Source organism: Protopterus annectens, chromosome 5.part0 (genome assembly GCF_019279795.1).
Source record: "Protopterus annectens isolate FY-2018-M chromosome 5.part0, PAN1.0, whole genome shotgun sequence".
NCBI lineage: Eukaryota > Metazoa > Chordata > Ceratodontiformes > Protopteridae > Protopterus > Protopterus annectens.
In genome coordinates, this window is record NC_056735.1 from 124,982,384 (window position 1) to 125,009,558 (window position 27,175).

At 41.6% G+C, this 27,175-nt stretch overlaps 1 protein-coding gene across 1 annotated transcript in view; it reads right to left on the reverse strand.

The window, feature by feature from the left end:
* LOC122802509 (gamma-aminobutyric acid receptor subunit gamma-3-like) overlaps positions 1 to 27,175 on the reverse strand; it is a 934,322-nt gene that overhangs the window by 33,207 nt on the left and 873,940 nt on the right. Inside the window, exon 6 of the mRNA XM_044072161.1 lies at positions 7,578 to 7,703. Coding sequence (XP_043928096.1) covers positions 7,578 to 7,703 — 126 coding nt within the window. The remainder of the gene's footprint in view (positions 1 to 7,577; positions 7,704 to 27,175) is intronic.

A 27,175-nucleotide genomic window follows, 5' to 3' on the forward strand; every position in this document is an offset into this window, starting at 1 on the left:
TCACTGCTGCAGTATTTCTTCCCTCCCTTCTTCCCCCTAGTCCTTTGTCTTCCTGGATGCACAGATTACCTCTTGGTTTCCTTGGACTGGTGTTCTTACTGGGGCAATCAGTTCTGACTGTTGTAGGCCTGAACATCATCTTTATGCCCTACACTATGTAATAAGTATTTGGGTGACATTCAGTGTATCTTTAAAGCAACAAGAGTCTTTGCTAGACTTGCCGGACATCGGGCTTCCATGGCAGGGAATCCCCATATGTTAAGAATACTGCAGCAGTGAAGGCAACAGTATGTACCGTTATGGTACAATTTTACACAACTGTACTTTATAGCTAATCTACCGGCTGATAAATTCAGCTCAAACTTTACCCCCCTCTCCCCCCTTGGCTGTCTGTCATGAAATGCCCAAAACAGACCCACTCCCAGCAATCACACAGGACTAAGTCTTGAAAGCACTTTCTAAAGCACAACAATACTGCATTGATGGGTTCTGGCAATATCTCTTGATGTATAGTGAATAGTACGAAGCATCATTTAGCCAGACTCCTAACAACATTGTTCAGTCTTAGCCTCACTATGGGTTTTGCACCATGTGAATGGAGAAGAACAGCAGTTATTCCCCTGCAAAGGGGAGAACCCTCCACAGAAACAAGAAATAATATGCCCATAAGTCTGATCAGCCTCATATGTAAAGCCATGGAATGAAGTTTTATGGATTTAATCAATGAGGACATTGGGAACCCCCAGACACTGGCCCATCTCAGTTTGGTTTCATCAAAGGCAGGTAATGTTTACTCAACCTGGTGAACTTTTTTTGAAAAGGCCATCAAACATATGGACAAAGGCAAAATGGTACACACTGCCAAGCTAGATCTGCCAAAGGCCTTTGACACAACCTCCCATCCTGCATAGTAGAAAAACTTTACAAACTAGGACTACACCCCAGTCAACTGCCTGATCACCAACTGACTTACATATAGAATGCAGGAAATAAAAACAGGTGAGGCTACCTCCTCAAAAAGATCAGTAACCAATGGAGTCTGTCAGGGCTCTGTGCTCAGAATTCTCTTGTTTGGTGTCTACTTCTCATTAGTTAAAGCCAATCCTAAGGGGCTCTGGCTGATGATGTTTGAGAATGACTGCAAGCTAGGTGCAGTTATTGAATCCCCAAAAGGCTAGGTTATCTAGAAGGAAGGCTTATCCCAGTCAAATAGCTGTTGTCAGAATCATGATCTAAAGCTAAATGCCAAAAAAGCATTATTGTGTCCTTTGGGAAGTCAATCACTGTGGGGAATGACCACATTGATGACACACCCCTAAGAGTCTACCCAGTTATTTGGATCTAGGAACTTAAGTGGACAGTGATCTAACGTTTGATCAATTTCTGTCTACTGTGGTGAAAAAATTCATCTATAATATGCAGGACATTAACAAAGAGATTTCTTCCAGACCCAAGGATGCCATTGTGTCCAGCTGCTCAGCCCTTAGAAGACCAATTTTTGAGCATAGTACACCTATTGGCATGTGTATATCCAGAGACTTACTGCAGCAGAACACCAACAGAGACACTTTAGAAGATGGATAGCAGGTTTAAACAATTTGTCCTATATGGACTGCCTCAAATCCCTGTAGCTATAGTAATTCTCTTATAGATCCTCAGCAGTGTCTTCTATCTGCAATAAAAGGCATCCTCTGACCCAGCGCTGATAGATTTATAGGTTCATAAGTTCATAGAGAGGTACTAGGCTATTGGCCCTAGGGCCTATATAAGCCTAGTCAAGAAGGTACCCTGGCTTTTGCCACCCAAGAAAATTATTTTCCTGTGCCACTGTCAAGCAGAGCCACAGATGTGATCCCTGGGGTAAATTTCCTATTTCCCATCCAGTCATCAAGATTTTTCTTGAAGAGTGCTAATGAGGAGCTTTGTTTGATATAGATAGGTAGTTTGTTCCAGAGTATGGGAAGTCTCTGGGACAGGAATCTATCCCTCCAGCATGTGCTTTTTATTGTGGTGACAAGGTTTAGGTCCCTAGAGCGTATAGTTCGGAGGGATTGTGATTTCTTTAAGTGGAGCATGTCCAATAGCTCTAGGTTTGACAAAGCTTTATATGTTAGGCAGAGATCGCATCTGAGTAGGCGATTTGCGATGGAGTAAAGCTGGAGATTTTTGCGACGGTCTGCATAGGGTATCTGTTTGAGGCCGATAATCCTCTTTGTGAGGTATTTCTGTGGTCTTTCCAGTTGTTGTAGATGTCTTGTGAGATACATACCAAAAGGGGTGTTGCACTCTATAGCAGGTCTAATGAGTGACAAGAAGAGGGGGGCAATGACGTCTTTTTTCCTGGATGAGAAACCATTTGTAATGAGGTGTGCCACGTAAAAGGATTTCCTGACTACAGTGGCGATGTAATTATCAAAGGAGAGACTACTGTCCTCCTGTGTCCCAAGGTCTCTTATCACAATTTCGGTGTTAAGTTTACTACCACCTATGTGATAATTCATGGATACAGAGTTTTTACCAATGGGGATGACAATGCACTTTTTGGCATTGAGCTTGAGGCCGTGGCTTTGACACCAGGCATCTGTCTCAGTGAGGCCCTTTTATAGGATGTCCTCATCGGTAGGAGTTTCAATTATGGCTCCTAGTTTGCAGTCATCTGCGAACTTCATTAGCCAAAGACCTTCTGTGTTAGCCTGTACTGCAAAGAAGTAGATAGCAAACAGGAGAGGACCCAGGACTAAACCCTGTGGTACTCCACTTGTCACTGGTCTGAAGTTGGATTTGGAGTCTGCTACTTTCACAGTGTGGTTCTGTCAGTGAGCCAGTTGGCAACCCATCTTGTGACACAGGGATTTATACCTAGTTTAGTGAGTTTATCTATAATTCCATAGTGGGGGATGGTGTCAAAAGCCTTGGCAAGATCTAGATAGGCTGTGTGAACCACCTTACCCTCGTCTACGGCTTTGGTGACCACTTCAAAAAAGTCTATCAGGTTTAGGAGACATGATTTGCCTTTCACAAACCTGAACTGGGTGGGGTCCAGAGTTTGGAGATTACCAATGTCTTTGTTTATAAGTTCCATGATGATTCATTCCATGGCCTTGCAGACCAGGCTCATCAGGCTAATGGGGTGGTAGTTTCTGGGGTCCGTGGTGGCTCCCCCTTTGTGGAGTGGAATAACCATCGCTGTGCACCATTCAGTGGGCACAAAGCCTGAGATGAGGCTATGACTGAACATGGTACTTAGGTGGGGTGCCAGTTTGCTCTGTAGTTCATGTAGAATGCAGCCAGAGATGTTATCAGGTCCCGTGGATGCTGTGTTCTTGGCTTTGGAGTGTGTGGTTTTTACCTGTGCAGCCGTGATTACAGGAACTTTGCATTCTTCCGGTATAGAGATGGGCCGTTTAGGGGATGAGAGGGGGGTAAAGTTAGCACTGAACCTATCTGCCAGGATGTTGGCAATATCAGTTGGTTTTGTATATTTAGGGCCATTGTGCTGTAACTCAGAGCAGATCTGAATGTTGCCATTGAGATTCTTGACATAGCTATAGAATGCTTTGTGGTTGTCTTTAGAATCAGTGGCAATTTTGTTTTTGTAACTAGCTTTGGAGGATTTTATGAGGGATCTCAACTTCTTACTGAGGCTGACCAGGGAGTTCCTCCAATCATGGGATTTTACTCTTTTTTGCAACAGTTTCTTTCTTCTGTTGTAGAGTTTATTTATGGCAGATGACCACCAGATTGGCTTCATTTTTTTTGGAGGATAGCATCTTAGTTCTGTTAGGGATAGCACGATCCATGCACTTGTGTAAGTGCTTATAAAGTGCAATTGTGTAGGATTCAGCAGTTGTACCTCTATTGTCCGTCTGCAAGGGTGCCGTGAAGTTTGCCATTTCTGTCTTAAGAAGCGTGAAGTTGACTTTGGAGACATTTTTTACCATAGTTTCCCTAATGGGGGTGGGGATGGGATGTGGATGTCTAGGATGATTAGCTTGTGGTCAGATCTGACCAATGAGGAAATGACCTTTGGTGTGGAACACCGGTCACCCATGTTGGCAATGACCAGGTCTAGCATATTGCTGCCTCTGTTGGGGGTGTGGATAAGTTGATCCAAGGCACTAGAATTTATGAATTCCAGAAAACGTTGAGCAAAAGAGTTTGTACATGAGTAGTTTTCCCAGTTAATGGTGGGGTAGCTGAAATCGCCCATTATTATGGTGTTGGGTTGTACCCAAATATTTTCTAGTGTATCTAGAAATGAGGAATGGGAATCCTGGGGTATGGTGGGGGATCTGTAGCAAGCTACAATTTGGATTGCGGTCTTGCCCAGAATTAGTTGCACTTGGATAATCTTGGATGCATTATGCTGAGCAACTAGCCTGGAGGTGTGGGTATCCTTAATAAATATGGACACGCCTCCACCTTTAGTGTTTCGGTCCAGGTTAGGTGGCTGAAAGGTGTGGTATGAATTATAGCCTGGTAATGCAGGGGTGCTCTGTGTTGCCTTGAACCAGGTCTCTGACACTGCACAGATGTCGATGTTTTCCATTTTAAGGAGTGCCACGAGTGAGTGCATTTTGAGGTTTAGCCTTCTACCCTCAGATTTTGCTTGCTTGTACCTGTTACAGTGGTGAATTTGTCATTTGAACCTTGCCTAAAAAAAAGGCACTATAGGGATGGTAAGAGCCTTAGCCAATATCCGGAATCCCAAGGGCGACAGGTGCATGCTATCTCTGGCAGAGCATCATGGTCTGTCGATCATGTCATCCCAGGCAGACAGATACTGGACCCCCTAAGAATGACACCAGAAGCTTAGCTAATTGTTGAAATCAATGATTTTGTCCTTGTACTGTGGTATCATACTGGGTGATGGTAGGATGCTACTCAGGGGTAGGGTCATGCCTGCCTGGGCTACAAGATCGGAGAGTTCCTCTATGTCTTTTTTCATATAGTCCAGGGAGGTATGTCTCAGGTCATTCACACCAACATGGACAACGACAGAGTCATATTTGTACTTGTTGTGGAGTGACCTGAGTGCATGCATTATATGGTGGATCCTAGCACCTGACAGGAAGCTACAGTAACTTTCTCCTTGTTTAGCCTGGTGAGTGGAACATCAGTGTGCCTGACTATAGAGTCACCTATGACTGGAGTGTCGGGAACGTTGTTATGCCTTATGGGCTGTGGCTGAGTGGCACACTGAGTTTGTGGGCTATGTGTCATTTGGGTTGTGTTGGGGGGGTGGAGGTTGCATGCGTTTCTGCTTTGGAGGGATCTGTGCTTGGGCAGATTTTTATTGAGAGCCTCTGCGAATGTAGGTGTGTGTTTTTTGTTTCTATGCGTGTGTTTTGGTGGTGTAGGTTTTGAGGGACTATGTGATAAGACTTTTTTCGTTTACTAGCCGCTACGTTAGTAGTGAGATATACATTTTTTTCCATGTGATAAGTGTGGTGTGTTGCAAGTGTTTACCTTCTCCTCTTGACTGTCTAGTCCAGTCTTGGGTGAAGAGAGCTTTGCTTCCAGTTTGGCTATATAAGTGCATCACTCACAGGTTGTAGTGTTGGGTGGTAGAAGGAGAGGGCTTTCTGTGTACATGAGGCAATGCTGCATTGCGCCAAGATGCCCAGATTCATCAGGTAGACAGGAGAAAACACCAGGAGCTGACCCTTAGACATGCCTGGATAGGTGCTTATGTATTAAGTACTAAAACTGTTTTCCTCTAGATAAGTGAGGAAATTTGAGTGCTGTAGTAATTAATAGCTTAGTTAGAGCTTACAATGAGTTCTGAACAAGTGCTGAGTTCAAAGAAACAGATTTGAGTGCTAAAACTAAAAAACTGACTAGTTCTAAGGGAAAATTTGAAGAGCAGATTTTATGGCGCCGGAAATAGTTTAACCCTAACTAAGTGGTGATGCATAAAGTGTATTTTGTTTAATAACAGTAGCAAATGAACAAACTGATTTAAACAAATTAACCAATTAACCAATAAGAGCTACAAACTGAGCCCTGTTCCAGCAGTCTTCGATCAGACAAGTTCTAACTGCACACTCCTGTCACTAGGGTGCAGGGGAACCTTTTCCAAAAAAAGATGGCCTGGATTAGTGCTCAAGGTATGCAAACAAAGCTAGACTCAGCAGGTCTGAATCTAGTCTATGCTACAGCCAGCAAGGCGTACTGATTTCAGAAAGAAACAGTTCAAATAATCAGGCACAATAAGCCTCTAACCAGAAACTCCCAGCTCAGAAGGGCAGAATCTACCCTTTCCTCCCACAAGAGTGCAAACCACACCTTATTAATGTAAAATAACTGTCCCAAAGCCCAAGTGCTTAAACCAGAACTGATACCTTTTTAGAATAACAGACACTAAGCCTTCAATCAGCAACTCCCAACTTAGAAGGATGCAAGCTACCTGTCCTGCCACAACAGTGCAGACAACAAACCTTCTTAATGTAAAACAACTTACTACACATGTTGTTGTTGGTGTTGTTGTTATCTTTTGGCTTTTTCCGGTTAGAGGTCGCCGCAGCAGAACTCCAGTCCGCTAATGATTGGCAGTAGATTTTCACGAATGCTGAGGTGTCAGCTCGATGTTCAACCTTCAACGAAGGCACGCCCATTTACACATGTCTTTCAAACGCCCACCCAACCATGGGGAGGACATGCAGACTCTACACAGAAGGCACTCCCTGCACTCCAGCTGAGAATCGAACGGGAGAACCTCTTGCTGTGAGGCAACAACGCTACCGCTGCACCACAGCGGAAGTATTGAAACAACTTACTACACATCAGCAAGTCAAATGGCATCAAAAACACCTGTCCCAGGAATCTAAGCCTGTTGTGCACATCAACAGAACAGTTTGGAGGGACAGGTATCTCTCACAGAGTATACCTCTGCTGTGGAATAGGTTCCAATACAATGAAAACAAAAGCTTGTCCTTGTTAAAATAAAAGTGGTATTTGGATCTATGGATGAGTAATAGGACGTTTACCCCAGGGTACCCCTTGTACTACTAATGAACAGAGGCAGCTCCTAAATTATTTAAATGTATGACTGGGGACTTCTTAAATATCTATGGTATGATCCTAGTTACTACCATTAGAGATAATATAAATATAATCCATGAGTGGTTAAGGTTACTCTAAACACTAAAAAAAAAAAGAAATTCAAGCATCAGATGGGAAATCTAGCTAGGCTTAAAATGTCCTGCAAGAACAGTTAGCTTACTACGTATCTATGAAATTATGAATCTATAAACAATTAAATAAGTAAAGCAAGCAAATAAATAACACATGAGATTATAATACAAATTAATATTTAGATACCATAGTGCCACTAAGAAGTAGTAGAAAAGTTTGTAGAACAGGTCAGAGAAAGATTACAATACGAAAAATGTGCAGAAGTGCAATATTCACCTAATGCTGCCTGACTTCTGGTATTTCAGAATTACTAGATGACAATATTTTATTGTTGGTGTTTCTGTCAATGAGAAAAATATAACTAGCCATTAGAGATACTTACCTCACATAGGAGCTGGACACAAGATAAGTTCCCATTAGACAGCAAGGATTATCCCTACCTTGTTCCTGTGACTGCAGTCTGGTGGTGGGCCACAAACTACCAGAGGATAGTTGTTCTTGTCCACAAGCCACCGTGTTCGTTGGCTGTAGTTACTGTGGCCCCTGTTAGGTTCCCTGGAGCACATCTGAAAAAAATTAGAAAATGCTGCCATTAGGACTGTTAGAAGCTTGCTAGATCAGATACAGAATACAATCTGAAACGTCCTTGGTGAAGGAAAAATGACTGGTACTTTTATACTGAAGCAGTTTATGGTAATCACTGTTAAAATAGTTTTTGGTCTGGTTTAATGTTGGCTATTTGAAGACTCAATGCAGCATTATTAGCAGATCTTATAAGTGACTGAGAATATTTTACATGACTGAACCAGGAAACAGCTTGCTGAAAGATCCTTATTTAATTGGTAACAGGTGGTGTTACTGGTGACATCAATGAGTAGTTTACAAATCACCACAGTGGCGGCTGGTGACTTCAACTTAAAGGGGGGGCTGCAGAAGACAACTGAATGGGTGGGGCTGATGAGAATGGGGTGTGGCCAACTAGGAAGGGGTGCAGCTATGCTCAAAACCACAACAACTGGAACTTTAATTAAATACGCTGCCCTGGGTGCCAAACTGTCTTTACAGGAGTCCAATCAAGACAAAATGAAGCGTAGAAGAAAAAAATATTTCAATGCATTAGCTACATGAAAGCTTACTTAATATCTAGATGGAAACACAAAGGTTGTGAGGCATGAAAAAATAAATTACTTTTTAAATACATTACTGGAATGCCAGTCAAAATCAAGTATTAAAAAAAACAAGCAGCACTCAACTCAAACCACTTCTCCTTGTAGTGCAATTCCAATTATAATTTATATTCAGCTTTATAAAATTACCAAGTAACATGCTGAAAGTAGCAATCTCTGCGATACCCCCACTAGTAAAAATGTTTCTTATCCAAAAAGACCTGCTGCCTGACAACAACTATCTACTTGTTTCATGGGGAAGACATGATCAAAGTAAAACATGAACAGCAAACAAGAAACAAGCTCAAGATAAATTGCTTAAAGGATTATGGACCACACATGATAGATTGGCATTCTGTTTAGTTTACATGTAAAGCCTGCAAAGATGACTGCAAGTCTCCAACAAATGTAATGAGCTTCTTAAAATACTGTAATCCTGTCCTTTATTACAAATATTGTCATATGCATTTCAATACCTAAGGCTTATACATTATCTAGTTATGTAAATATTCTCTGCATGGCAACAACAACAAAGGCTTTCAATGTTGGTAATTCTTTAACAGTATGCTTATTAAAGCTTACTTGCATCTTACAATCTCTGAAAAGCTTACCTGATGGTCATTAAAGCATTGCTACTTAAACACAGAGCAACAGGGCACTGCGACAGCATGCATTTTCCGACGAAGCATAAATCAACAGTATAAAAATATGACAGAAAACTAGAACATTCTGCAAAATCAAGGACAGACGAAAAGCCACTGCCGTACTTGTGTCTACATTGGATGGGGGAATACTCCGCACACTTACACTGCATAACTGCTCCTTGCTTTGCTTGTAGACATCTAGAGTCACTACATGGGGGAGTGGGGTGCAACAAGTATGTCACAATTTGAAATGTCTCTGGCTGATGGTGATGGCTCTGACACTCATACCTCTCAACCTCAGAGCAAGAAATCTGAACAAAGCCATACATAGAAGTGGGACACAGGCCCAAAAATAAGGACAATTTTTAAATATTGCTCTTATAAACTTAGAAAGATAATAGAATAGTAGTAGGACTTGCATTAGTATTAATTTTCTGAAGTGTATGAAATCTGAAACTCAAATGTCTGCCATTATTTTTCTAAATTCAGTCATTAATGATTTGCCACTAATTTGCCAGAAAACCACAATTTTATGAAAAATGGACCAAAAATGTGATGCAAAAATATAAAATTGCCACACAATACAGCTGGGAACCTGTCAAAGAAGGGAGACCTTTTTAATATTAGTACTGTTAACTTAAGCAACTGACAAAATTAGAGAATCTACATGCATTTCTGAAATAAAAGTAATCTATTACTCTAATCATTACAGTTATTTATAATTGTAAACCCTCCACGTTTTCTTCCAAAATTACTATTTTGCGGAGGGATTATTAGGGGGAAAGCAACATTTTGAGCCAAAATTGGGGACAGTTGAGAGGTTTGGATATTCCTAATTCTATAAAGTGATTTACATGTACCTCTCAACCTCTTAATGCAGGAAATCTGGACAAGGCCAAATATTTTGGGGGGAACAATACATACAAACAGTACTAAAAATTGCTCTTGTATAAATTTAAGACAGTTGATAGAATAACAGGTCTTGCTTTAGCATGCATTTTTCTAAAGGTCATGACATCTGAAACTTAATGTCTGTCATTATTTAGTAACTTCATTCCTAAATGATTTGCAAGAAAACCACAAATTTTATGAGGAACAAACCAAAAATAAGAAACAAAAATCTATTCATTCTGCAAAAATCTAGACATTTGAGAGGTATAGTTCAGCCAGGCCTGTCTAAGTTTGCTGCCCTTCCCCCCTCACAAAATCATGGTCGGATGGAGCCCCCCCCCCCCTGCAGCCATTCCAATGTCCCGTTCCTTGATTATTTCGCCTCATTTAGCATAAACACTGAAATGTGCACACTGCTTTCCTTCTGGAATGATTTGGATTTCATTTGAAAGTTTTATTTTACATTTTACAACACAAACACTTAATAGATATCTGCTAAACAAAGCAATGCAGTCTCACAATGAAAATAGACTTAGCATTAAAACTTCTCTGCCCTTGAAACTTTCATTCATTGAAGCAGCATTGAAACCAACATTCAAAGAAAATACATTTTGCCAGTGGCAGATAAAGATTAATGTTGGGCTGTTTTCAAATCATAGGCCCCTTGCACATGAAACATACACATGCTCTTTGCTACACCTTCCTGATTATATTAAATTATATTCCTTGTACAATACAGTACAGTTGCTAGCGTTTTAAATTTATTGTTTTGAACATTTTTCCAATAAACAATGAAACATAATGCATGCACCAACTGCCTAATTGAGAACATTTCCATCATAAAAGTCTACTCAAAATTCTACAGTCCACCAGTAACAGTTCACCAGTATCAGTAAATATGCACAATCTCTGAAGCAGTAAAAGTCATCTAAATAATTCCCACATGAAAGAAATCTGTAATTAATGAAGAGGTTGCTGCTAGCAAACAACTTGATATTTCATTGTTTCATCTACAAGTAAAGTGCCTGTTGCCCTTGAGGAATAAATTGTCTATGTTGCATTAAAAAAATAAGCTAGTAATATTGCAATAGGGAATGGATGACAACAGGTTCATTGTTACTAGGTATCTTTGCCAAAATGGACTTCAGCATCCACCCCTCTTTACAACACAGTACAGTATCAGCAATGCAGCTACCTAATGTGGGAGTAGAACCCACAGCCTTCTGCATCAAAAGTACACTACCTGTTGTGCTATTAACAATACAAGCAGACTCAGCATAAGCAGCACTAACCTTTAGTTCCCCTGCAGCTCTCAGCTCCTTGTAAAATCTACTTGACACTCAGCTGTATCTCTGAACTTTGCAGCACAAGAAATCTGGAAAAAGCCAACATTTATCGGGGGGGGGGGCAAAAACCAGGAACTCATTTTAAACATTGCTTGTATAATGTTGGAAAGTTGCTAGAATAGGATGCTGTGTTACCACCATACATTTTACTGCCAAGTCTTAATCCCAGGACCCTGTGCAAAACAGTCAGAGAAACATACCACTATGCCAAAGCAGCTGTTTTGTGAACATAGCTCTCAACCTCTTAGCAAAAGACACCTGTACAAAGCCAGTAATGGGGGAATACAGCCCCCAAACATATTCAGTGAATTCAGTTCTCACCATAGCTCTCGACCATAGCACAAAAAACCTGGACGAAGCCAATAATGGAGGAATACAGTCAATAAAATAGGGACAAATTTCAAATATCCAATCTTATAAACTTAGAAAATTGCTTGAATAAAGAGTTTTGTGTTACCATGTAATTTCTGAAGAATATGAAGTCTGAAATTCAAATGCCTGTTATTTTTATTTAACATGTTAACCAGGAAAGTCTGAATTGGAACAAAAGCCAACTTTTAGCAGAGCAGGGATAAACACTTCACACATATAGACTCCACACAGAAGGTACCCTACCCAAGAATCAAACCAGAGAACCTGTAGCTGTCAGGCAACAATGCTACCAGTGCACCACTGCAGTACTGACTTTGCAAGTAAAAACAAACATTCAGAAAAAATACATTTTATGAGGAACAGAACAAATATGAGGCAAATATCTGTTTGTATTTACAAATGATAGTGGGTAGGAAAGTCAGGCCCTTGCCACCTGCACTTAAGGTACAGGGTTCAAGCCTGACCTCTCTAGCCACCAGCAGATAGTGGCTGGGGCATGTTACACACACACACACACACACACACACACACACACACACACACACACACACGCACACACACACACACACGCACACACGCACGCACGCACACACACACACACACACACACACACACACACACACACACACACACACACACCTCAATACGAACAGCTCACACACACACACCTCAATACAAACAGCTCACACACACACACACACACACACACACACCTCAATACGAACAGCTCACACACACACCTCAATACAAACAGCTCACTTTCCTGCATAAGAAAAACACACACAGCAGCTCAATATGAACGGCTCACTTTCCTGCATAAGAAAAATACACACAGCAGCTCAATACGAATGGCTCACATTCCTGCATAAGAAAAAACAGCTAAAGCATTACACTTTCCCTGCTAACACACACATTACACTTACAAAATTACACATTACACTTTCCCTGCTAACCTGAATAAAATTACACTTTCCCTGCTAACCTGAATAAAATTACACTTACCGCTCTCTCCAACATACAGCTTCCCTTATGGCTGCTTTCCACACACAGCTTACCTTTGGTTTCCGGTTTGGCTGGTGGCTGGTTTCTGTTTCCTGTGATAGGCTGAAGGCTCCAGCCTGCGGGTGATGCAGTCCAGTCTTCTCTGTGTGCAGGTGACGACAACTGCACAGACTTCTAGGATGCAGAGCAGAGAGAGAGGCAGTCTGGATAAGGGAGAAAGGCATCTCTGCCCTGCAACCCAGAAGTCTGTGCTGTGAGCATGTGTGGAGGTTTTTTTTTTTTCCTGTTTTGATTTTATGTTTGCCATTTTTTTCTTTTTTTTTTTACAGGTGGGAGGGCTGCAGTCCTATAGCACAAGCCACCCCTGAATCACCAGTAGCATACTAATTTCATGATTTTCAATCCCTGATATTCCCAGCTCATATCCTAACTTGCTCATACAGATTACAGTTGAGCCAAAATGATTGAAAGAAATTTGCTGGCACACTGATGCAAACACAAGAAGGAGAGAGAACCTTCATTGGCCACTATTCATTTAAAACCTCCTAACTTCAAGTAAGCTCAGAAAGCACAAACTACAATGGAAAAACATTAATAAATATATAAGTAACTGATGGAAAGTCTAGACATCCAGCTAGTGTCCGCATTTTCCAATATTCAGAAATATGCAACAATTTAATCAAAATAACAAAAGACAGGGTGAAGCATTTAGTACTCCAGTAGAATAAGAACAGATAGTGAATGTAGCCCACAGTCATGTGCTGCGTGGCCATCTATATCACTGTCCTCAATGGAATGAATGACACATTGCTTTCAGCATTATCGCTACATATGAGAGAGATCATAGTACATAGATATTGAATCTGTGTAGGCAGTAGTGTAGAGGCTGTCCTGTGGTTGTGGATTGTCCATGAAATTCCTAGACAGATGTTATGCACAAGATCCGTGTAATATATCCTGCTGGTGTAGAAATATGTGTGAATTTTAATATATATTTTTTCTTTTTTGTTTTATGCCTGCTTGCTTAACACTGTGTGGAGCCCAGCAGTGCCGAGCTGCGCTTGCACATACACAATTGACACCTATCAGACATCTAAAAATAGAAAGCAGATGTAATTAATTATTGTTGTCTATGTTTATTTATTTGTTTACTTATTTATTTATTTTTTGAATGAACATTTCTGTGGCCCATTGTGGTGCTTAGCAATGATAACAGGTAGCTTAGTAGTATATGGAAAGGTATACTGGTTCTGTCACTATCCAAGTAGCTAAATAGGTTGAGTCATAACCTAAAGTGTATCAGGTTCTGGCATGAGTCCTGAGCATTCATACCTTTTTACATTTATTGCTGTGAAAATGTGTGAGGTGACCTAAAGGGTGGTTTAATTCAAAAATAAAATTGTTACATTTGGAAAAGCTGTATGGTGCTAAGCACCACTTAAACATGGTCAATGGCTATTCCTGTTTTTGCATTGCTAAACTCCGTTAAATCACAGTTGTGTGAGTTTACACAATGCTCAGCTCAGCTAAGCTGGTTTGGGCCATGCTAAGCAAAGCGGTGCTTTTTGAATGTTATAGTGTGATGTGAAAGGGTGGGAAAGCAGCCTATATTAAGGCCAATAGGCGGGAATTCTGCAGCATTCATTGGAGTATCAATAACCTGTCAGTATGACTGGTGGTGTTGATGAGAGAGCATGCTTTCGGGCACAGAGGTGGGGTGTGCAAGAGTCCAGAGGGTATGTTGGACTCCTGGTCCAAAACTATGAACTCCTGCTGTTGCAGGACAATTACCAGGGCTCAGAATGTAAAGCTGAAGCCTTGAATCAGTTGGCCAGGGATCTTCCCAGTGCTACTGGTATCCCTTGCACTGGTGAGCAGTGTCGTCACAACTATGACAACCTAATGTGAAGGAAGAGGGGAACCTTGGACACCTGGGTCCAAGAGGCTAAGGCTAGGCATGCCCCAGAGATATGTAAGTATTTTTGCTACTATGTTACTAAAACACAAGCTGAATCTGTGCAAAACTGGTATGCATAATTGTTTGCTTCTCTTTCAAGAGCTGCAGCTTAATGGGCTCGCAATGTCCAGTCTCATGCAGGGCGCCTGGCCAGGATGCACTGTGAGTGTGGTAAGTATGGATATTTTCTGATAACTGTAGTGCAATAAACAATAAAAATGTATCAATAACAATAAACAATAATGTTTAAGGCAGGATTGTGGTTTGATACGTAATGTGTGCAAATAACTGCAGTAAGGCTGTATTCACTGCATGTCTGTTCTAATCTTGCTGCAGTCAACTGTACAACTGCCATAAATAAAGAATGCAAAAGTAATGTATTGCACAACTCACAGTATGGTTCAGGGCTGCCTTCAGGCCACTTTCAGTCAAATAACACTCTCTATTCCTCCAACTCTATGCACAGATAATATGGGTAAGGTAGCCCACATTCTGGGCAGATATCATGTGGATAAGTAACAGATTTGAAGGAGCAATAAGAATAAAGTTTAAAGCAGGATTGTGCTTTGATAAGTAATTTGTTCAAATAACTGCAGCAGGCTAGATTAATTGCATGTGTGATCTGTCACTGCAGTCAACTGTTACATTAAGTGCACATGTGCCCTGGAGTCACAGCTTTTGGATTCTACTCCCATGCCAACCAACTAAGACATGAGCAGCTGTCTAGTCTACTTAATGTACACAAACATACCTCTCAACTGTCACGAATTTTTGTAATGTAATGACAACTGCCCATCTGTCTAGTCCTTGATTAGCAGATAAATGATTACCTGGAATGTATTGTATGTGCAAATCCTTTTACAGAACACATTGGTAGTTATGCATGTGCACAGTATGTGAAACAGTTCTGTGTAGTTATGTACCTGCATTTGTTAGTGCTTGGCCAGTACTATCTCATGCTAACAGTTTGAGAGGTATGTATGTGCAACATCATCTATAGAATAACCAGAGTCACTGTACTCACAACTGACACTGCGTATCTGTAGAAGTATGCATTAGTAGCCTATGTAGTAAAATTATCTGCAAATTCACTAATGGCATGTTTCTCTCTCTCTCTCTCTCCCCACCCCTTATCTTCTTTAATTTATTAATGTTAATTATTATTATGATTTAATATTAATATATTCTGTTAAACTAACTGTTATGTTGGCCTTATGGGTTATTTCATACTGGTTTGCTGTTAACATACTTACTGTTTTGTTATTTATTGTGTTCGACATAATATACCTTAATATGTATTTGGATTAACCAATATTATGTTCCATTATGTTAATACTAGCATTGGTTTGGTTATTACTAATCTTAGCTTATCTTTATATTTAACTTACTTCAGTATGACAAGGTAGGCCAGTTCCAGGTGATCCTTGGCTCCACCTGCCATGGCACTGGGGCCCAGCACATCTGGACTGCAGCCTAGTGGTGCCCTGTCTGCTGCACCTGCAAACCTGCAACGTTGGATAGTTCCGCCCCATGGGGTGGGCCTAGGCCCACTCTGGAAGCAGCGGTAGAGGGGGTGAATTTGTCACCCATGATGAACTACCAGAATAGATGCGCAGAATGTTCTTCTGAACTTTTGGATGTCACCTGTGCTGGATGGTGGGCATGCTCATCAACCTGGTGGGGCAGCCTTGCCCCAGATGCCAGCTTCCACCACTGCCACCACAGGGTCAGTGAAGAGCAGTCCGACAGTCCCATGGGTGGGGACTTGAGTTGCACTGCTACCTTGTGGAGGTAAGTGAGACTGGGATTCCATAGCACCCTCCCCATCCAAGGTGTTCAATCCTCTCTTGTGTCACACACCAACCCTGGCAGCTCCTTTGTCTGTCTGCAAAAGCGCCCTCACCTTCCTGACTCACCTCCCCCACATGCACCTATGTTCCTTCCCCAACATTCCACTCTCAGCTTACAAAAAAAAATGGGCACCTGTCTCAAAAAAAATATCATCCCATACATAGCTCTCTGTTTCACACACATGTCCACTGGACACACGTAATTTGGTCCAATTGGCTTGACAACACAGTTATGTTGTCCTCAACCCTCTCTCTGGGGGTGACAGTCCAAATTCATCTACAAATTCTGACAAAGTGTACAGTTGTTGCTCTACAAGAAATGGGTAACTACTTTCTTACACTCTTCCAGCACATTCCTACCTACCTTTAACTATGTTTTTTCCCCTGCTTGCACCCCATTTCACCACTGTCCTATTTCCCCATTTTTCTTTAATGTAAAATTTTTTTGCATGATGCTGCACGATTCGGAACATCACGCAGCATCACTAAGCTCAGCTAAATAGAGCTATATTGATATAATGTGTTTGAAATTATCATAAACATGCACAAAATGTACACCTGGGCCCTATTTCAAACCCCAAACCATCATACCTACAGACCACTGCATTAACCTGCCACGCCACACAACTGTTAATTAAAACAGGTGATTTAACTCATTACATCTGAGTGATGCCTCCAGGTGCATCTGCAGTTAACTCTTACTGATGCCTCTAGCCATCAAATATTGCATGTTCATATTTGCATCAATAATTCCAAAACCATGGTCTGTACAAAGTTTTAAAAGCTTTCATCTTAAAGTTTATAGACTGGCAAACTCAACGTCATTAATATTTGACTATTGTTGAGTGCAGGTAAATAGATATTAACTGTTATTTTTATGATATTAATTTATATAGATATAATTTTCACATTTTTCTAAATATCTCAACAACCAAGTAACAGGCAGAACTCCTTAGCCTCATATGAAATCTCTCAGCTAGATTGATAAAATGCTACTGACAGTATGTGTGTAACATGAGTGGTTGCTGAGATATTTTAAGTTGTTTACACAATATTACAAATTTAACAATTACTGTGATTACTGTGACTTATAAAATTTGGTGAAAGACCTAGAACCTAAAGAATACTACCTCTATAAAAATAGTTTGTGCTTAAGAGTTTGGCATTTATACTACTTTCATAATCTTTATGGTTCCAGAGATATGAACATTTTTTGAAATGTAATGACATAATTTGGTTCTGTCAAAAGGCTTAGGCTCCGCCCATTGTAAGTTATAGTTCAAACTTCCTGAGCTCCATTGGAGTGAATGAGTTAGCAAGACAATTGCAAGTTACCTTCATTAAGCATATTTAAGCAGAGCTGCACATCACACCGCGTCACCCAAACTTGCTGAAGGAGTAATGGAAAAATTGTGAGTGTAACTTGGAGTATTAGTACAGGAACATAAAACTAGAAAACCAAACACAGAATAATGGATGTGAGGTCTCTAATAACTGGTAAATGTTCACTTTTTTCAGCAACATTTAGAAATACACCTGCTAAAACATTAATGGCAAAATACATGTTCACCTGGAACTCTGGTGGAGAAATACATCCCTATAAATCCCGACACATAATTATGGATGTAATGGAGGTATGTCACAGCCTGTATGTGTGCACTTATATCTTTACAAATACACGTGCTATAACAGTGATTCAGTAGCTCAGTCTTTTAAATGCTTTACAAACAGTATTTTTTACCACACATGGTACTGGGTTCAAATCCAGTGGTGTGTAGCATTTATATTGCATTATTGTGAAGCCATCAATGAATGACTGAGACATGCACTCTTTATCCACACAATGTATTTGAAATGCAAAATTTGCTTCCCAATGATGGAAGTCAAAGGCCTGCAGACAGGAACATAGTTGGCATATCACTATAGCAACACTATAAAATGCATGAAGTGTCAGGTCATGCATTAATATGCATTCACAGAGGATTTTAACTTAGGTAATGCAAATGAGGTCCACTAATATCAGAATGCAGTACACAATCATTTCATAATGAAATTAGAGATTAGCACAGCTGCACAACTAACATACACATCTGGAGGTCCTGCTAGTAACAAGGACTGCCAGCACACACGTTCCAAATGACTACCATAATGTAGCACATGGACTGGTGGTTGCCCAAATGGTTGACATAATGGTATATTTACCCCCTATGTTGCTCAACTACACAACAGACATGTTGCCTGTTATTCAGTTAATGATACCATTGGCTAACATACTTATCTTAAACACATGCCTTAATTTGCAGTAGAATGGATACCCTCAATCTGGCTCTGCCTCTACAACAAGGTTGCCACAGTTTCCACAGTTACTCCTACAGCTTGCCTATGCCTATTGCCTGCAGCATCAGCTGCAGCCTGTAGAACACACATCTGTATGCAAATGTAGCTGCTACAGATGTACTCTCTGAGATGACATAGTATCTTGACCCCAGTAATTCCCAGCACAACATATCAGAAAGGGCTTCTAACCTACATGATGGCCTTATATCTTGTTCAGTGATTGCATGTCATTGGCTGATTATACTGCAAATCATCTGTGTTGGCTGCCAGTAGCATTTCAGAACCATAGACTGATTAAGAGCCAATCATCTGGTAATGACAATTATGTCAAACAGCTAGCTAGGGGAACCGTTCTGTCTGAGACTTTCTTCAAACAGTAAACTCATTGTCAAAAACTTTACATATCTGCACATAACAACAGAGGAGTGTTTTACTGCATCAGGTATGTTACCTTTTTGTTTACAACATGGTGCATATGTGTGAATATACTTAGGGCACATGGGGATTACATCATTAAGCCTTTGTTAGATCTGTAATAACGGCATCCTTGAGCTCCAGAATTGTTACACCTACAGAGGAACTACAGTACATCACGGGTGGGATGTTTTTTGTTAATGTGGCACATTGGCCTTGTTGGAATGTCCCTTTATAGTGGTTGTAATAGCACACTGCTATTTCTTTGGTACTGTTGTTTACATATTATCAGGGGGGTTACACCTAGTGGCACACTATAATGGACTCCTGTGTTGGGTGTGTGATCATACAGCAGTATTTGTCAGGGCACAAACAGGAATAGCTGACTACTGTGGAATATGACATGTGTGGTCAAGCAGTGAATACTGCCAGCCATTCTGTTATTGCAGTATCTCTACACAGTGTACACCCACATATGTGAGCCTGACATGTGTTCCCATTTTGTTGTCTTCCAGGAAACATGTATGCAAGATGCAGAGACCCTTTTACTGATGCTGAGAATGTTATAATCCTGGAAGGCCTCCATCAACATCATGAACTCCTACTGTCCAGGGGGAGCCAAAACAAGGAACAATGAGCAGCATTGTGGGATGACCATGTCCATGATGTTAATACTATAGGTCAGCAGAGTAGGATATATGAACAGGTTCAACACCATGCAACAGATATGATAAATGCTGCATGCAGAAGAGCAACAGATGTGGCCAGGGACTGTGGTGTCTCTGGTGGAGGGCTTGCATTGGAACAATCACTCTCAGGCACTGAGGAATTCCTGGTGAACCAAGGAACACACAACAGCTCCCAGGCATCCATCACACCATATAATGTGGATGTGGGTGCTACAGGTTCCATGACAGAGGAGCGTCCAGGTAGGCTTAGTTTGATAAGCATAAGAATACTCTAGCATTCAGTGTGTCAGAGTGTATATACTTTTACATGGGTGTTAGGTGTTTCTTCTTGGAGGGGGAATTTAATTGTAGTTTGAATCTCATGCTCAGATTTTGACTAACATAATTAACAAAGTAGCTACTTTATATGTGAGATAAATGGACATATTACCCTGTTACAGTGCAACATGTGGTGGTACTGACATTACCTCTCCCTCAACTTTTCACAGGTTCCTCAGCAATCAGACAAGGCTGTGGTCCTGCTCCTTGTAAGTACAACACTATTTTGTTACAGATAAAGATTTACTGCAATTTATTCTCTAAAATGTCATCCCAGGCCTTCTGGCTGGATTGCTGTACTTTAAGCAATATTGCCATCTGCACAGATATTTTCTGACTGCACACACTTTAGAGTCATACCTATGCCTTTTAGGTGTGACCACACTGATAGATGTGACAGTATTGTCAGGACATTACAGATTGTCATATGTGTCAACTGTGCAGAGTCTTCACAAATGCTGACAGTGTACCTCATTGATGCTGATAAGATTGCTGTTTAAAGAACTTTTATTTCAAGTAAATACAGATGTTTGTAGAAAAAATAATGTCCTCAAGTCCTGCTATATGAGGTTGAGGATTAAACAGGTCATAATAGTGACAGCAGTGTATACAGCTGTACATATATTGCAACATAGTACTGCAGACAATAATAGTGCAGGTATTAATGTACTGCTTTTCCCCTTTTTATCACAGGTGACAGTGTGGGTGGTCTCTGTCCCCCTACACAACCTGATGTCGGTTTCTCTTCAGACTCTGATCATGATGGTGGCCAAAATGAGGCACAGGTGGGAGTTTCAGGGGTGGAGTCTGTCCCAGAGGTTTACATCCCTCTTCTGCCCTTATTATCACCACACACAGTCAGTATGCCTATACATACCAAGTCCCTGGAGGCCACAGATATTGGACAGTCAGAAGGTGGAGACTTGAACATGAAAATGTGGTAACTATGGCTGCAGTGAGTGTCAACACTGGCCATAGGCAAACAGCTGGCGAGGTTCCACACAGACGGATTGATATGGGGTGTTCATAGGAGGGCTGCTGTCCTTCCAGCACCTATTGCAGGTGTCTCATCACAGGTCACTTGGTATATGTTTCAGGCCATCATGGAGGCACAGGCATGTTCCAAAAGGAACTCTAGATGAATGCCCAGGGTTATGGATGCAGCACAGTCTGACATCTGTGACTACCTCCACAGCATGGCTGATATTCCCGATCAGTTCACTGATGCAGTGGAAAGATGCTGGTCTGAGACAGATCACAGAATATCTGTCTTGGAATGCACATTGTCTGTGATGGAACATCTGGTTGAAATTGAGTGTCAGACTTGTGGACATAGGTCAGCAACTCCATCTGCTGAGAGATACATGGCCATGCGCAATCATGCTCCTGTAATGGCAGTCCATCCAGCGCTCCAGAGGGGAGTGTGCTGTCCACACCAAGACATGGCAGGCCACGAGCTCATGGTCCTGGGTGTTGTCATGGAAGACACCATCCCAGCAGAGAGCCATCACCATCAGGTACTAGCACCACTTCTGACCTTGAACATGGAGGTGCCAGTGCAACTCCTGGCAGAGCCAGTTCCCATGTTTGGGGGTGGAGACAGTGAACTGTCAGCTCTACCATGCACAGTTCAAAGCTGTCCAACACACACATGAAGGGCTAGCACTGAGCTTGACTGTGTTCACGCACACACACATACACCACTGTCAAAATCAGGTCACCTACAGACACATATGGCACATTTTCATGGTCACTCTTGCCTGCTTCTCTTCCTGACTCACATACAAGTTGTCAACCTATTGGATCAGCCTAGGCCTGCTGCACCCCCAAACAATACCCTGTGCAAGTGATGATACATGTGCCACATCTCTGTCACACCGTTATTGATGCAAGGAAATGAAGCTACGTCTGATGCACAGGGTGACTATATAAATTAATATGTAATTGTGTAATCCATTGTTGCCTTGGCCATGCCACTTGTACTGGTCCCTGATAGATACTGTATGCTGACATTTGTAATGACTAAGCCACATTATTTTGTGTACCTTATGTTGTATGATGTTGGAATGGCTGTATATTTACACAATGAATGGTGTGTCATGGACCTGTTTATGTTTCAGTTTCAGGAGTCTGTGGTGAACACCTATGGCTACACAGTGACACTAAACCCATAAAGATCACAGCACAGGATGGAATGTCAGCACAGAAGAAATACGTCTTCAGCAAGGTACAGCACTATAGGTGCATGGCTCCATATGTTCACCGGTGTATAACAAGATAACAAGGACAATGGCAGCATTCAGCCTACTCATGCATCCCTAATCTCTGAAAATGTCTGATACCATTGATAGGTGTCACCAGGGTTTCAGGAGCTAACACATCTACAAGCTGTAAATGGCAAGTGACAAATGACAAACCAATAAATAAATCAAAAGGATGAACTCTGAGGCAAATATCTCCAGTAGATTTATTTAGTGCTTTTGTTCCCAAGAAAAGGACTTCTTCAGAATGCATCCCTAATCTCTGAAAAGGTCCAATACCCTTGATAAGTGTCACCAGGATTTCAGGAGTTAACATATTTGCAATCTGTGGTGATGGAGATGACCCATCTCTACAAATTTCCTATGTCCATTACAGACATTTGTCCTACACCAGTTATGATTGTCTTGTTCTGCATCCCATTGTGTAACTTGCATATGATGTGTGTTACAGCTGAAGTGTGTTTCACATGCACGGGGAGCTTGTTACATATAGGATGTAGTGTCTGGGTTGCATACTTGTTTCTCAAGCATGTACTATTTATACCACAGTGAAGGTGTAGGTGTGTAGATCAGGTAATACATTGTTAGTCCTGTCTTGGATAAGCAGGAGGTACACAGTGGGATATGACACATCCTTGTATGGCAACCATACACATCTACTCCAAAGCATGTAGGAGATAGATCGCACATGTATGACCTTGACATGGTCTGTATAGGACATATTATCTACAATATGTGTTGGTTTACCATGGAACCTGTGAGGTTGATACAGTTGTAAGATACGCCTGTGTAGTCACATAGCAAAGTTGCCATTGCAGTCAATGATAGGTGTGCAGACTGCCAAATACAGTATAACAATGACAGTCTGGGATTTACATGCCATACCTTGCTGTATAGGTGGTACAAAGCTAAATGGGTCCCCACACCTTATCGACTAGTGAAAGTCAAAGGGTATATTACTCTCTGTGTCCATAAGTCCCTGAGTAATGGCCTAACTGTGTGCGGCGAGCAGACACTACTATATTTTCCAGGGTTGGATGACTTCAAAAAGGACAGTATTGTGCAGTTCTTGGCATTTGCTATTTGTCAGAGGCTCTGACAACAACTGAATGTGTGTCTCAGGTCATGCTGGATAACTGTTGGTTCTGTGTGGGATTCAGTGACAGCTTCTAATTTGCAATCAGCTGCTAATATAGTCAGTCAAAGGTCACCGACAGTGGTTGTAACTGCAGAGAAGGGAATGGCTAGAAGGGGTACTCCATTGATGATCTGAGGGAAGTCCACTGGTGACTAGCCTCATTGTAGAGCAGACTACCCAATGCTATCTTCCAAGATTATGACTATCAGACACTTGGCTATCCATAAACTGACATACCACTCTGTAAATAACCTACACAGTTTTCAGCAATGCCTGATGGCCTAATATTGTCAAACAGGCTATTAGCCAAGGTAGGTGGAGTGAGTAATATTCCCCTCATCCATTGCATAGTTTAACACTCAATGAGGTCCACCGGTTAGGGTAGGCATGATCTCCCCTTGAGCAAAACACACTGTGTTTGGTCCAGTGTCGGTAGGTGTATGACATTGTTACTGATCATTTCCATGATAACTCCTTTCATGGCTTTATATATCATACAACTGAGAGATCTGGAGACACTACTTGGTACTGCATGCTAATTGTCCTCTGTGCAACTAAATATTGCAGTTACTTACATCATGTTCCAAGAAAATAGTCATCCAAGGTGCCTGCACAGAGTAAAGACAAACAATGGAGTGAAGTGTAATATGTATACCCCATGAAGGTAAGGTGGGAGGTTTTACACAGGTATTCTGCAGCTGGACACTACTCAGGCAGTTTGCACTGAAAGGACACAATTACCTTCTAAACAATGTGGAAAGCAGGGGAGTCCACTGAATTGCTGGTGCCTGGCTACTAACAATGCTGGTCTCACCACAACCACTCTCTCCTAGGATACCATACTCCGATACTTTTTATGTCATAACATGTGCAACTTTACTACAAAGCTCATAATGAGAAGCAGGACACAGCCTATTTGTTCATCCACACAGTTTTCCCACATCATGAAAGGGCTCTATAGGCTTCACATACCCTTCTCCAGGTAGATGCCTTGATTAGCAACCTGTGCAATCAGTTGGCTTTTGCATGTATTATGCCTTCAGTTCCAGGGATGGTGGTATATCACTAAGGAACTGACCAGGTGGTGATTAGGAGCACAGCTACAGTGTCACAATGTAATGTGCAACGTCTTGTGACATTGATGTCCCAGCTTACTGAAATAAGCAGCCCAGCGGTGGTGATCTATGTTAGGTGATAATTTCACAGCAATTCATGCATTCTGCCCTTCTACAGAGTAGTGGTGGATATCTGCATGACATGACTCTGAGATCTATTGCAAAGAACTAGCCTCCTTTGGCCAAAGTGTGTCCACCTGCCACATGTCCTAGGTATGTTATACTGTACATTTATGTACCTGGAACACATTTCTGTACTCCCACATCATGTCACACAATAACCAGTTAGCTGTCTGGTTGCTTGACAGGTATTGTACACTTGCAAGGTAAACATAATGTCAATAGTTGAACAAGTCCTCTGTACAAGGAAATTCACATCAACACTGCAAGGAGTGCCTATAAACACTGTGTTTCAGGCTGTCAACCCCAAGGGTGTGGCAGCATGACTCTAACTTTGCTGGACTTGTAGTGTCACATTTGTAGGTATGGTATTGCGACCAAGCCTAATAATAGGATTATATTCAATCCAAGGGTCACATGGCTGGCAAAGCATTGTATGGCACACTGTCAGGTGCTGTGTTACCTTAGGGGACCTACATAAAGGTGACATGTTACCTTTCGCTATCTGTCATGACACTGCCTAACGATGACGTGCTGTGGTGTACACACAAGCATGACTGTATTACTAATGACACTATCAAAGACTGCTGATGAGATGTGGAAAGTGTCCCCACCCCTCTAGTCCTATGCCACACAAACACAATGTGTGACAGATGTGACTGTATTTTAAACCTTGATTCCATGGTGCTTCAAACAGCAGTCAGTAAATTTGGCAATGAGCATTTTGCAAACATGCACAGCTCGCCTTCTGCTCCATCCACACCCACATCACACACAACTGCATGTGTGGAGCTCTTCATCAGACACATTCCCAAACAACAGACCCCTCAGAAAACCATAGGCAATCTCAATACACATAATCATACCTCTGGTGAGCACAGTACACATAATAGTTCATACCCCACTGTCTCACCAGTCAAAAACCTGAGGTAAAACACAAAATAAAACCTATTATTCATTGGTGATTACATCATGAGACACACTGATTTCCATGTCTTCAGGCTATATATGGGAAAGGTCACAGGTAGCAGTCTGTGGATTGACATGATACAGCAAACCAACACTGCTGCAACTCAAGGAATATCAGGTAACATAAGGATGACATCATAGTTCCTGCGGGTATGTATGACTAGGGACATACATCACCAGACTGTATGCAAACACATGACTGAGCTCAGATACTCTGTGTCTCTCATGGGTATACCTATAGCTTTCAGCTGCATGTGAGCCTCACCTAGGATGATGGCTCATTGCACATGGAAAATTATGGATGTCAATATTTGCCTTAGTGTGTGGTGTCATTGTAGGGGGATCCACTACATGTCCGCCTGGGGGGAATTGCTCAACAGATGTCAGTGTTTTACCAGAGAGGGTCCTCATGGGATATTAAGTACTGGTCAAGGCTGCTGACACCACCATGGTACATCTTATAGGTACTGCCTGGAGAGAAAACTTTCCAATGAGAACGTCATCTTCATACAACATTGCGGTCTTGCTGCTACACACTGGGAATGACAACATTAAACTCCACTCTGTGGAAGGTGTCCTCTCCTTGGAATATGCAGACATTTGTACAGTCAAAGACACCTGATTTATGGCTGTGGACAGCACCACAGCCATAACAGACTACACATCCTTCCACATGTTCAGACCTCAAACTGACAGTGTGCAATGTAATGCAGGTGGTGTATACATATTCATTAAGGATAGAAACACATCCAGATTTAGTGAAACACTGTGATTTCTGGGAGATACTGCAGGTGCTATTCACTGCTGGAAGGGCACATAATCAAGCCATTGCCAGCTACAGGAGCAGCTTCATGAATCCAGACACCCATTGTGTTTATTTGAATGTACTTGTGTCTATCAAGATATATCATTACATCATGGTTTGGGGTGACATTAAGTAACCACCAACTGTGTTGGTTAGTCATGCTGAAGCTCACTTGCCCAAAGGTTAGTCCATGTCCTTCACTACAATGCCCTGGACCAGTGGCATGACATCCCCAAAAGGGGAGCCAACATAGTGGATCATGTGTTTACCAATATGGGTGACCACTGCAGCCCCCCCCCCCTTGTGAGGTCCTCTCTGGTGAGATCTGACCACAGATCAGTCTCATTAAAACTAAGTATCAGACCTAAACTCCCTCTTGCAGAAACTACAGAAATATACTTCGACATACAATTTATTGCCTCCTATGGGATGGTTAACATAGCTTGACTGCAACTCCCCCTCACATGTGACAGGCAAGTATGCAGAGCTGTACACCCATGCTTTATGTAAGCTGCAGTATTACTGCATAGACTCGTCTGTACCTGATAGGAGGAAAATGAGCTCCTCATGGCACAGCAACTCTATCTGCTGAATAACTGATACAGGCTGTACAATAAGAGGCGGATATTGCTGTGTGACAGTTG